This window comes from Chelonoidis abingdonii, chromosome 1, assembly GCF_003597395.2.
Source record: "Chelonoidis abingdonii isolate Lonesome George chromosome 1, CheloAbing_2.0, whole genome shotgun sequence".
NCBI lineage: Eukaryota > Metazoa > Chordata > Testudines > Testudinidae > Chelonoidis > Chelonoidis abingdonii.
In genome coordinates, this window is record NC_133769.1 from 346,085,744 (window position 1) to 346,098,782 (window position 13,039).

Sequence of the window (13,039 nt, forward strand, 5' to 3'; positions counted from 1 at the left end):
TCTCTCCGTTCCTTCTTCCCTCTCTTTCATATTTCAGGCTCTTCCTTGAGTCAGCCACATCCCACCAGCAGCCGGAGTTAAAAGAGGTGTGTGTGACTGACACCTAGTAAGCATGAGCTCCTGTGCCTTATCTGCATATCCTCGACTGTCGCCCTCTATTGGCTGGAAGAAGCCACGCCCTCGTGCTTTGGACCTAGTCCCCAGCCCAAAGACCGCCCGGAGATAGGAGTCTGCCCCGCCCCCTTGAGCTTCGGCCCCGCCCTTTCCCCCGCCCCCGGCTTGAGGCTGCCCGGAGACGGGAGCCGGCGAGCTTTCTGGCAATTGGTCAGCGTCGACCGAGCTTGTCTATTGGTTGCTAGTAGAGAGAATGGGCGAGTCCGGAGCGCGGTGATAGGCGGAGGGCTGAGGGATGTGCGCGGGGGGGAAGGGGCTGCCCGGGAGCGGCGTACGGGGAAGCTGCTGGAGGATGGGGACGGCTGGAGGAGCGGGTCAGTGAGCGGAGCGCAACCAGCCCCGCCAGCTCCTCCGACCCGGGCACACCCGGCCCCCGTCCTATGAGGAGCGGAGCGTCGGGCAGCATGAACCGGGGCAGCGCCGGTTCCATCGGCAGCGCCGCCTCCGCCAGCGAGTACCGGGTCTGCAGCAACTGCCGGAAAGTGCTGAGACAGGTACCCGGGGGGCCGGGGCGCCGCTGGCGGGGACGGCGGTGGAGCCGGGATGCAGACCCGCTGGGAATGCGAGGAGGGCGGGACGTGGTGTGGGGGAGGTCGGGCTGCTGGGGGGGTGCGACCCGGTGGGGTCGGTGCCGGAGCGGGGAGGCTGGGGGCTCGAGGGGGCGGGACCCGAAAAGATGTGGGTGCGAGGCGGGATACTGGGACTCGGGGGTCGCTGGGGGGTGCGAGGGGGACGGCGAGGGAGATGGGACCCGGGCGCGGGGAGCGAAGGCCCTGGCCCCTCAGCGCACGGGAGGCGGAGAGGAGGGTAAGTAGATCTGAGGGGAAAGAGCGAGGTAGCCAGGCACCCTAGGAAGGCGAGGGGGCCCGGGAGGGGCCGGGGGTGGCAGGTGAGTGAGAACGGACCATAGTCCCAGGATGGGAGCGGGATGCCAACCCAGCATGGTAGAGAAGCGGGGATGGACAGATCGTCCTTCCCACCCGACGCTGGCCCTCTGGCGAAGATCCCTCCCTTCTGCTTTCATTGATCTCTGCATCTGCCTCTCCCCTGTGTGAGAGATGTTCCCCGGCCCATTGCTGTCCCTGTTACCCGGTGAACGCACATCTCACATTAGTGAGGTTCTTGGTTTCTCGTGGTTCGCACTCCCCCACCCCTTTTATGCTTTTCTCCTATTAGCGATTCTGCCTGAGAAATAAAATATACGTGGGGATTTGTATTGGGTATGTGTATGTATGTTTTTCAGCAAAAGTGTTTACTGGGATAGATCATCAGAAACACTGGCTCTGGTTTATTCTCATAGAGTGGGGGTTAGAAAGTTTATCTACATATCGCTTAGTAAAAATAAATGTATCACTACAATTTATAAAAAAAAAAAAAAAAAACCACCTTATTTTCAGACTGATTCTCTGAAATGTAAAGCCTTTGAAAAAAAATCAGCTGTTTATTAACAGGTCCCCTGATCAGAATGTCCTTTGCGAATATTCCAATCCTTTACTACCTCCTCTCAACATCTGATTAATTGGGAACATTAGTTAAGGTGCTTTTTGTTTGTTCAGTGCAAATGAATTAAAATTGCTGAGCTGTGCAAATGCATCAGGACTGGAAGACTGAGAAAAATGCAATATTGTTTTTTCTTGTCGAGCTCTCTAAATACATTTTGCACCAGGGTTGTTCTTGTAAATATTAAGAAAGCATGTAAGTCAGTGAGCTCAAATATTTGCACTCTTTGTCCAAAAACTGTTTTTCTTCCTCTGTGGGTCAGGCCAAGTGCCAATCAAAGTTGTTTTTCAAGCCTCTTTTTGCTGCAGTGGGCTGCTGTTTTTTTTTTTGTTTTTTTTTTTGGTAAAGGGGTTGGTTTTTGGAAAAGAGGTGTGTAGAGGGCGGGGGAGAAGCATATTTAAAATGCGTGAGAGAGAGGGGTGTGTCTTAATCATGTTTATAGAATATTTTAAGGGAAAGAAACTCTTTATTAAATGTGTACAATTGATATGTGCAGTTATTTTCCCCATAAACTCTTATATCGTATTACAGCGGATACTTCGTACTCAGCTCATCCTAGTGCAGCTTTTGAGAAATGTAATGGATCAGAGAAGTGCATATCATTGCAGTCTAAATGTTAACTATTTCACTGCAGGGCCAAATTTTAACTTGCTAATTAATTGTTTTGAGGAAAACAAACACTTAAAGAAAAACTTTCGAGAAGTTAAAAGCCTGAAGCTCTCTCTGTGAGACTTGACATGTTTAAAGGATTGGCTTAACAAATTAATCGGTGTCAAATTGGTCTATGTAAAGAGTGGGGAGGAGAACTTGCTTTTTTCTTGTCAGATAAAACACATTTTTTGTTGACTAATAAACTGGTGTTTGGCAGTCCTACTATTTCTAAAATTAAATTGTTCTGAAATTTCTTAAAGCCATAGTCTCAAACTGGTGAGTAGGTCTTTTGTTTTATGCCTTTTAATACTAGCAACTGTGGCTATAATATACTTTCTGCTAGCCTGTAACATGCATTACTTTCCTAGTAATGATTATGAATGATTATTTATTTACCAGCATATCCTCTGATGAAATGTTGCTGTGCAAGTAAATTATGGAGAATAATGGTGGCATTCTTGGGTATCAGGGTGCTGGGCACTGCATAGGAGCCTAGTTGGTTAAGTGGACGTGAGCAGCTCTCTTTGCTGGCCTGCCTTATGAATACCCTGCTGGTGGACTGTGCTACTCTTGCTGTAGGGTTCATAATTCCAGTGGCAGTTATTGAAATTTAAATTAAGAGCAAGTGACTTAAGAGGGATAATTTGTGATTGAATTGGTTGTGACGTTATGGCCTGTGGCCTTCAGGCTAGCCAACAAACATAGGAGTCCAGTGGCACCTTAAAAGGCTAATAGATTTATTTGGGCATAAGCTTTCGTAGATGGGTTTTTTACCCACAAAAGCTTATGCCCAGATAAATCTATTAGTCTTTAAGGTGCCACTGGACTCCTCATTGTTTTTGTGGATACAGACTAAGACGGCTTCTCCTCTGATACTTGATAGCAATATAAAGCTTGTCTCATTTGCACTGTAAGCATTTAATGTTTGGTGTAATAAAGTTAGTGTAAACTTTAACCTTTTGCACTACATTAAGTAATTTACAAATAGAAAATACAGAATTCTTCTCAGCTGGAAATGAAATGCAAACTTTGATCATGGCATTTTAGGATATACATTGAAATCAAGAAGATGATTATTGCTTCACCTTGTCTTATGACAATAATCTTTTAAAGCTAACATGACAATATGTTGGAAAAATAACTGCTCATAAAACTTTATGAATCTGTTCCTACTCTCATCTGTTTGAGTCTGTATTTTAAATTGCTAAAGTATAGTTTTAGCAACAACTGTTGGTGGATGGGGTGATATGGCAGTGAGGGAAAACAAGTCTTTCAGCTTACAATAAAATTCAGAACAGACAAACTGAATTTAAACTCCTTTGGGTGAATTGGAGTATCTTATATTGAAAGATGTAAATGGAGAAAAATTAGATTTAGAGTGCATAGTCTGTTATTTTGGATTAATCAAAGTTATGCCTTTTTTAAAGAGGTTTTCAATCTCTGGAGAAAACGAATGCTTATTTCATTATGGGAGAGCCCATTGTAGAAAGGTTAGCATAAATAAATAAATAAATACAGTCTTGCTATAGGGATCTAGCAAGCTAGTTTTGTTGTTGCAGACTAAAGGTGAGGTAATACATGCCACTTGAGTAGCAGAGGTAGGTGAAATGCTGATATTTGCTTTGTAGAATTTAAGTGGATTTTCAGGAATGTCATCCAGCTAAGTTAAGGAAATGCCACAATAGTACAGCCAGTTGGATTTGACTGCCTTTCAGAGTAGGCTGAACCAGGCTGGGAAGTGGGAAGCACCTGCCAGACCACACACTGCCTTGTTTATTGTCAAGGAATTATACAGTGTGATTTTTCTTTAGGGACCTAATAGTCAAAGTACTAGTTTCGTGAATGGATCTCTTCATTTTACAATATTACGCTTAATTTTTGAAGACTTCAGATGGTCTTGTATACTTCCTATGTGCGCATCACTCTTCCTAGTGGTCATGATGTCTCACTTCTCTGTTTTGAGCTATATCACAGCTCTTCCATTTTATGGTCTCTTAAAATTAGTCACCTGCTGAAATCTCTGATGTGCCTTTTTTTTGTTTTTTAAGGAGCTCTCAGAATGAATTAGCACACCTTGACATGAAAATATGAATAGAGTTGCTAACTCATGATTTTATCACCAAACTTGTGATATTTAGTGTTTGTATTAGAAGCCCAGCCCCCTAAGTCTTTTTAGTATGTGAGAATTTTAGCTTTCATTAAAAAAAAAAAAATTCTAGCACATATGATTGCAAAGAAAAGATTGGAAATTTGAACCCTGAAGGCTCAAAAACTAGAAAGCAAATTTAATAGAATGCCAATTTTTAAGTTCTTTAAAAAATCTCATGATTTTTGAGGGTCTGAGGCATGATGTTTGAACACTTGGAGTTGGCAGTATTTCCACGTGCCATAGTTTCTTATCCTGTGGTATACGCCTGGCTTGCTGGCACAATATTTCTGGTTTTAGGCAAAAATCATTTTATTATATCAAAATTCTTAGTGTTTTTTTTGGAAACATTTACAAAATTGTACACAGCAAGCAGCGACTCCTTTCTTCTAATAACTGAAGTGAAAAGACAAGAATGGTCTTAGATACTTTTCTGACTGCGCGGCTCTGTATCTTTCCATACTACAATCCATTTGGATAATTGTACTCTTTTTCCTTGTTTAATTATTGGCTTTGCTCTGTGGTATCAGAGTGCTATTGTTCTCAGCATGAGATTCTCATATACACCGATATTGAGCATTCCTGTGTTCTTCCACTTATTCCAAAAAAGTGGGGTAAAAACATGGGTGTCAGGTAAACTGGCCGCTGGGGGAGGCTAGCCCCTGGCCCTCATTCTCCCCTTCCTCCCTCCCCACCAGAGCACCCCCACTGTGGCTGCCAGACCCCCAGCCCTGGGCCGCCTGAGTGCCACCAGCCCTAGAGCACTGGGTGGATGGGGCCATGCCGGGCTGTTTGGGGAGACTCAGCCTCCTCCAGCCTATGATATCCATGAGTAAACATATCTTTTTTTGTTAGTTTGTTTTTGTTTTTCTAATCTCAATTGTTGGAAGTTAGAAAATGGAACAATTAAATTTTCATTGGTGGTCTGAGCAGAAAATATCCTCTACTGACGTGTCATAGTCTTGCAATGAAGAGAAGAACATGTTGTCCCCTGGGGCAAAATTCAGCTACAACAGACAATACAGAGGGAGTGAGAGTGCTACTAATGTAAGGAGAGTTTGGCTGCAGTGAGAGTTCAGTGGCTTGGGGGAGGCTAAGTAGTGTAACCTAACTACAAGAAGGGCTAGACAATAAATGTATTGGATTCCTGCACCGTACTCTAAATTTAGGTCAATAACACCCTCTCCCTACAAAAACAAACAAGCTCAAACCAAAAAATAAAAAAAAAACCTGCAAGAGTAAAAATAATGCAGGCAGAAGTCCAGCAGCAAAGTGGGGGTATCCAGTTTATTGTACTGAGTGCAGCATGAACAATGACTTACCTTGCAGGCAGGTATTGTATGTGTGCAGTTGATACAAGCAGCTCATAGCCCTCAGATGCAATATAGGCGCTTGAGGCTAGAGGGGATGAACTGGAGGAGGTAAGAGGGACAAAAAGCTACATTGAGGAGACTTTCAGAGTTTCAGTAGTGTTCCCACTCCAGTCTGACATTTTGTGCTGTTGGGAGAATGAAAGTCTTGGGGATGGAGAACATCAACAGTCCCATAGTTGGGAACCTCCTTCCAGGTGATGTCATGGTATTCTCGCTCTACGGATACCCCTCCTAGGGAGGGAGCCCCAGTTACTACCACGAGCAAGTAACTCAAGGGATTTGATTATTAGCAATATAAATAGTTGGGTTTGTGATGGCCAACGGAGGCACATAGTTAATTCCCTGCTGGACGTGAAGGTTGCAGATCTCATGAGACATCTAGATAGACTTGTATGCAGTGCTGGGGGGGAGCCGGTGGCTATGGTACATGTAGGTACCAATAATACAAGGAAAGGTAGGGGAAAGGACCTGAAGGCCAAATGTAGGCTGCTGGGAAAGAATAGAGAATAAAGTCCAGGACCTCCATGTTAGCAGCCTCTGAAATGCTTCCAGTTCCATGCACAGGGCCAGAAAGACAGGCAGAACTGAAGGGTTTTAATTCACGGATGAGACAGTGGTGTAAAGAAGAGAGTTTTTGGTTTATTAGGAACTGGGGAAGACTTTTGGAAAGGGAGGAGCCTAAACAGGAAGGATGGGCTCCAGCTAAAATCAAAATGGAACTAGACTGCTGGCATGTAAAATTAAAAGGTTAGAGAGAATTTTTTAAACTAAGGGCATGGCGATAGCTGTGAGATGTGGAGGGGCACACAGTTGAGATGGAGACATCCCTTAGGGATGAATTTATTAAAGTGTGTAGGAAAGAAGTTGGCAAAGTACAGATAGGAGCTAGTGAGGAATAGTCAAACATAAGAATCCCATTTAAATCTAACACATGAAGACAAGCAACTGAATATTGACAGGGTATAAAGTTTTCAATTAGCAATAATCGTGCCTCGGATTTCTAATAACTGTAGAAGTCTAAATACTGTGGTAAGATGGGTGAACTAGAGTGCCTGGCATTAAATGAGGATATTAATGTAATAGGCATCACTGAAACTTGGTGGAATGAGAATAATCAATGGGACAGGGTAATGCCAGGGTGCAAGAATGACAGAGTAATTCATGCTGGTGGGGAAGTGGCACTATTTGTGAAAGAGAGAATAGTCAAATAAAGTAAAAATCTTAAATGAATCAAACTATACCATAAAGTCTCTGGGTAGAAATTACATGCTTGAATAATAAGAGTATAACAGTAGAAATATACTGTCACCATCCTGATCAGGTGGTTGGCAGTAACTGTGAAATGCTTAGGGATATTAGAGAGGCTTCAAAAACAGAAAATCAAATAATAATGGAGGATTCCAGCTATCTGCATATTGAGTGGGTATATGTCACCTCAGGAAGGGATGCAGAGATAAAATTTCTAGACACCACAAATAACTCCTACTTGGAGCTGCTAATTCTGGAGCCTACAAGAGGAGAGGCAGTTCTTAACTTAGTCTTAAATGGACCATAGGCTCTGGTCCTAGAGGTGAATATAGCTGAACTGCTTGGTAATAACGACAATAATGTAAATTTTAACATCCTTGTAGATGGCGGAAAATGTCAAAGAAACCCACCTCGGTAGCATTTAACTTCAAAAATGGGAGCTACCCAAAAATGAGGAAGCTAGTTAAACAGAAATTAAAAATAAGTCACAAGGTGAAATACCTGCAAACTTCATGAAGTCTATTTAAAAACACCATGATAGAGGCTCAAATTAAATGTATATCCTAAAAACAGTAAGAGGACCAAAACAATGCGTCATGTCTAAACAGCAGAATAAAAGAGGTGGTTAGAGGCACCTTTAGAATTTGAAATCAAATCCTAGTGAGGGAAATAGAAACAATAGAGCATGAACTCTGGCAAGTCATGTGAAAAGTAAAATAAGCCGAGAGAGTTAGAACTAGCACACAAACTAACAGCAAAAAATGTAAATACATCAGAAACTAGAAGCATGCCTGATGGTCAGTGGGGCCACTGGATGTTTGAGGTGTAAATGATCACTCAAAGAAGGCAAGGCTGTTGCACAGAAGCTAAATGAATTCAGCCTCTGTACCAAATGGCTGAAAGGTATTTACTATAACATCAATTTTAAAAAGGCTTCAGAGATGATCCTGGCAAATATAGGCCAACAAGCCTAATTTCAGTACCAGGCATATTGTCTGAAATTGTAGTAAAGAACAGAATTATAAGACACATAGATGAACATGATGTATTGAAAAAGTCAACATGGCTTTCATAAAGGGAAATCATGCCTCACCAATCTATACTAGAATTCTTTGAGGGTGTCAACAAGCATGTCGATAAGAGTGATCCAGTGGATATAGTGTACTTGGACTTTCAGAAAGCCTTTGAGAGGGTCCCTCACGAAGGCTGTTAAGCAAGGTCAGCAGTCCCAGGAGAAGAGGAAAGGTCCTCTGATGGATCAGTAACTGGTCAGTACCAGGAAAAGATAGAAAACACGGGGTAGGAATAAATGGTAGATTTTCATAATGGAAAGAGGTAAATAATGTCCTCCAAGGATCTGCACTGGGACCTATGCTGTTCAGTGTATTCATAAATGATCTGGAACAATGAGGTGGCAAAATCTGTAGACAGTACAAAATTACTCAAGATAGTTAAGTCCTAAGCCAGTGTTTTTTAAGCTGGGGTCGCCGCTTGTGTAGGGAAAGCCCCTGGTGGGCTGGGCCGGTTTGTTTACCTGCCCCGTCCGTAGGTCCGGCCGATCGTGGCTCCCACTGGCCACGGTTCACTGCTCCAGGCCAGTAGGAGCTGCTGGAAGCGGCGACCAGTATGTCCCTCTGCCCACAGGATACTGAACTAGATGGGTCATTGTTCTGACACAGTGTGGCTGTTCTTATGTTGTCACCAATCTCACTGCCTGAATCATAGGGAAGCAAGAAAATACAGGTGGCCAGGAGGGTTTTTTTTCATAGGCGGCCTCTAGATTGTTCACTGGGCCATATAAACTGTTTCAAGTATTTTGCCTACTGTTTTAACTATTACTCCTGTTAGTAGTAAATGATATGTTCCAGTACTCAACAGATTATTGGTATGTTCTCCTAACTCACCAGACTGAGTTAGGAGACCTGGGTTTTGTTCTCTGCAGTGCTAATTAGTTTTATTATGACGGGGAATTTGAGAGAGAAATTCAGTGATTAGTTTATCTGTAGAACAGAGCTAATGTTTGTTTACTGTGACAATGTGCTTTGAGAGCTGCAAAAGAAAAGTCCCTTGAAAGTTAAGTATTAAGTTTCTCCTTTCCATTTAGGAGAAAGGTCACAAATACTGCTCTTTATTTGGATATTCATTTCCACAGTCTTTGGAAGTTGGAGGAAGAGGGAATTGTCACTGAATTCTCCATTCTACCCTGATCTTGCTCAGTGAGGTGGTTTGGGTTGTGCATTTATTGTCTGTATCATGTCCACTGTGGATAATAGGGCAATTAACAATTGTAACACGCCATAGTTCACTCTCTGGGGCTGAATATCTGGTTTTCTGTGGGTGGGTAAGTCTGTCCTTACTACAGTAGTGCCCATCAGAAAAAGAAGCTCAAATTGTAGGAGGAAGAAAGTTTAGTGCTATGACTTCTTAACCATCACAGTAGGGACCTAAACGGTGATTTTTATTTTATTCTCCTAGTCTGCACCTGTAATCCCATCCGTTCCAAAATCTCTTTATTAGTATTTCCTCTGCAGAGAACCTGTTGGCATGTGCCACCTTAGGTAGAGTTTGCAGAAAAGCTATGCAGATATAACTGCAATATTGTATGGAACTGTGATAAGAACAGGGGCGTTATCCACAAATGGGTTTTTGTTGTTGGATAGTTAACGGTAAACCAATATTTTAAACATGCTAGTGTAAGCAGAGTCAGGATGAGCTGTGCCCTGACATCTGGTGGTGAATTATGGGAAGTGTGGAAAGAATGTCCGGAATGTGAGGTCTCAAATATTTGCATAGGCACGCCCAGCAAGGAGCCTGGGATGGTTATTTGACATTTCTGGGATCCCAATTTCTTCATTGTTAGGGCGGGATAGATAGGTGTTGCCACCTGTGTGTGAATTGGGAACTACGGACTGCTTTGTGACGAGAAGTCTTCAGTATAAATTAATGGCACTTGCTAGCAAGGGCAGGGTTCCAAAACCCAGTGAATTGAGAGAGGTTGGGGACAGGTATTTGTGCTGGTGGTGCAGTTCGCCTTGTGGAGCTAGAAGCACTAGTTCCCCTCCTCTCTCCACTGGTGGATGTCAGAGTTGATTTTTTATTCCCTAAGACTCTAATACAGGTTGCTGAGCTGAACTCACTGGGCTAATGTGCACTAGCATGGGGCTCCCCTACTTGTTGCTGAAATCACAAAGAGCTGAATTACTGAGCTGGGAGCACTGAGTGCTTGTAGCTACTGTGGGGATCCTGAGGCATAGTGGACAGAGCAGCTGGCGGAGTGGAGCGGTTTGTGGAGATGGCTGGAGCGGACCATGGACAACTGGTGGAGCAGAGCGGCTGGGCCAGAAGCGATAGCTGTGGGACGTGTGGAGCAGCCCACAGAGCTGAGCGGAGCGAGCAGTTTGCAGGGACAACTGAGCAGCTCACGAGGCGGCTGGTGGGCAGGCAGTTTGGGTGATGGCGGAGGAGCAGAGTAGAGCGTGGCTGGTAGCGGAGCCAGTTCGTGGAGAAGGGGAAGCAGAACCACCGGAACAGAGGGGTCTTGGCCTGACCGTAGGTGCCCCTTTCACCCAGGCTGGGGGGAGGGACCTCTACAGATAGACTCTTGAATTCTGTGGTGGCATTGACCAGAGACTTTTGGGTTGTTGGACTTTGGAGTGATTGGACTTAAGACCCTAAGGGGAAAAGGACATTGCTAAATGTACTTGGGGGGGTGGTTATGGTTTGTGTTATAACTCTGTTTGTGGTGTTTCTCCAATGGGATGCCGCATTGTTTCCTTCCTTTATTAAAAAGATTTCGCTACGCTCAGACTCCGTGCTTGCGAGAGGGGAAGTATTGCCTCCTAGAGGCGCCCAGGAGGGTGTGGTATGTAATTGTCCCAGGTCACTGGGTGGGGGCTCGAGCCGGTTATGTATGGTGTTATTGAAACGGAACCCCTGGATACTGAACCCGGCCCTTGTTGCTGCCAACTCAGAGGGGCAGAAGGGTTACACTAGAAAAGTAACTGATGTTCGTTCTTAACAAAAATTAGCTTTCCCTATTAAAATTAATCACCAGATAAAGGACTTTTTGGCACTTTAGCCTGGACACTTGCACTAATATTGGTGGTACATAGGATGCCATGTTCAAAAATGATGATTTTAAAGATCCATTTTTAAACTAAATCTATCCAAAGTGGGCATGTGTTTGGTTTGAAGACCATATTCCATATGAATGCAGGATTTTCTTTCCTCCCCACCCCCCCAGTGCTTCAAGATCATTACGTGGGAACTTCTAAATAGACCAGAATAGGGGTTGTGAATTGGCTGGCTTGCTGCTGCACCAAATCTTAAGCAGAGCATTTAACAGAAATTACATAAGAGTGAAACCCATTTCCATTATGGAGCATCCTTCTCTATGTAGATAGCAACCAAAGTTGAGTTATGTCCAAAAATCAATAGTGGAATTCTGGCTGCTTATCGTTCAGCTGCTTGATAGATGGCTAAAGAAAGTTTCATTTGGAAAGTAAACTGTTGTACAAAAGTCACATGCTTGTATCATTACTGACATATCCTCAAGAGATTTGGTAACTGGAGGACTACTTTAATTTAATTTAAAGAAACTGTTCAAGGAATATTTACTTTAAATGTCTGTTTTAACCCACCACTCCACTTAGTTGTTTGAGATAGGCTTCTTAATGAAAATGAAGAGTTGTAAACTTGGGTTAGATCCCACACAGTATTTCACCTCTCCAGGATCATGCTGTCCAAATAGTCAAGGCTTAGTAGCAGCAATTATTGATACTGAGTTGCAATATTTTGATATGCTTAATTGAAATTAATTTAAGTGATACTGTACATAAGTGTTTATTTAGGACTTTGTCCTACCAATCAAGTTTCACTGATCATGACTGGTGCAGACTGAAGTCTTTCTAAGAAGAAAACCTATGCTGAAGGCCTTGTTTACATCAGAAATTTACCCTCGTTCTAGCAGTCAGTGTCAAGACACCAATGTAACTGCCCTGGTGCAGACCCCAAGTGTAGATGAGGAAGCTGTGATCTGTGCAGAAACTCTGCTAGTAGTCTGACTAGCATCAATGGAACTTCTATGCTGATTTTGTCTTGTGAACGAGTGTAGCTGTGTTGGTGACTGGCTATTGGGTTGCTAGATTTGGGCAGATTACCAATGTAGGCAAAGTCTTTAGCCTGTAATGCTGCATAGTTAAGCTACTGCAGAACTATCAGGATAACAGCTTCCTTTATTTTAGCTCAAACTCAGGAGATTTTTATTTATTCACATTTTCTCTAATTCATAGTTTACTGAAATTGGAGGACCCATTTTGGGGAGATTTGTTTGACTGAAACACTCATGTCTCATCTTTATCCCACTGGAAAATGTTACTGGTATCACATGCTTCTTCACTTGATGCACACGCAAAGCAAATAATAAACTTTTGTCTAATAAGAATTTGCCACTTTCTGGCTTGAAAGAGGACTCTGTCTTTAAAATCTTACTTATAAAAATTTTTTTGTCACTTAGTTTATTTTGTGAAATATTCCAGTTCCATAATTGTTTCAGTTCTTCAGATACTTAGTTTCTCAATATATAAAACAGGCCTGTTCTGCATGCAAATTTTGTAGTAGTATAATTCACTTAAGAGTGTAACTTTATTTAAAAAAAAAAAACCTGATAGTTGTACAACCTCTAGTCTGGATGCAATTAGCTTATTCCTGTGTGGGAAGGGGAATAAGCTATACTGGTTTAAATACAATTATACTGGTATAGAAGTATCTACAGTGGGGGGTGGGGGTTGTATCATTTTACCATTGTACCTGTGTAGTTAGTCGTACAACTTTTGCATAAGGACATAAGTTATTGCTGTCTGAACTGTTGGAAGTATAAAATGTAGCTTGTGTGTTTTATTTGCGCTGTACTAACAAACACGCGTTTTCAACATTCCGTGAGATCTGT

The 13,039-nt window shown here is 42.9% G+C and overlaps 1 protein-coding gene across 2 annotated transcripts in view; it reads left to right on the plus strand.

Annotated features, from left to right (window-relative positions):
• The first annotated feature begins 409 nt into the window (after window positions 1–409).
• SESN3 (sestrin 3) overlaps window positions 410–13,039 on the plus strand; it is an 89,187-nt gene continuing 76,557 nt past the window's right edge. The window contains exon 1 of one of the 2 annotated variants that reach the window (XM_075061729.1): window positions 410–668. In XM_075061729.1, coding sequence (XP_074917830.1) covers window positions 555–668 — 114 coding nt within the window. In that variant the 5' untranslated portion in view covers window positions 410–554. The remainder of the gene's footprint in view (window positions 669–13,039) is intronic. The other variant, XM_075061728.1, reaches the window with a different exon arrangement.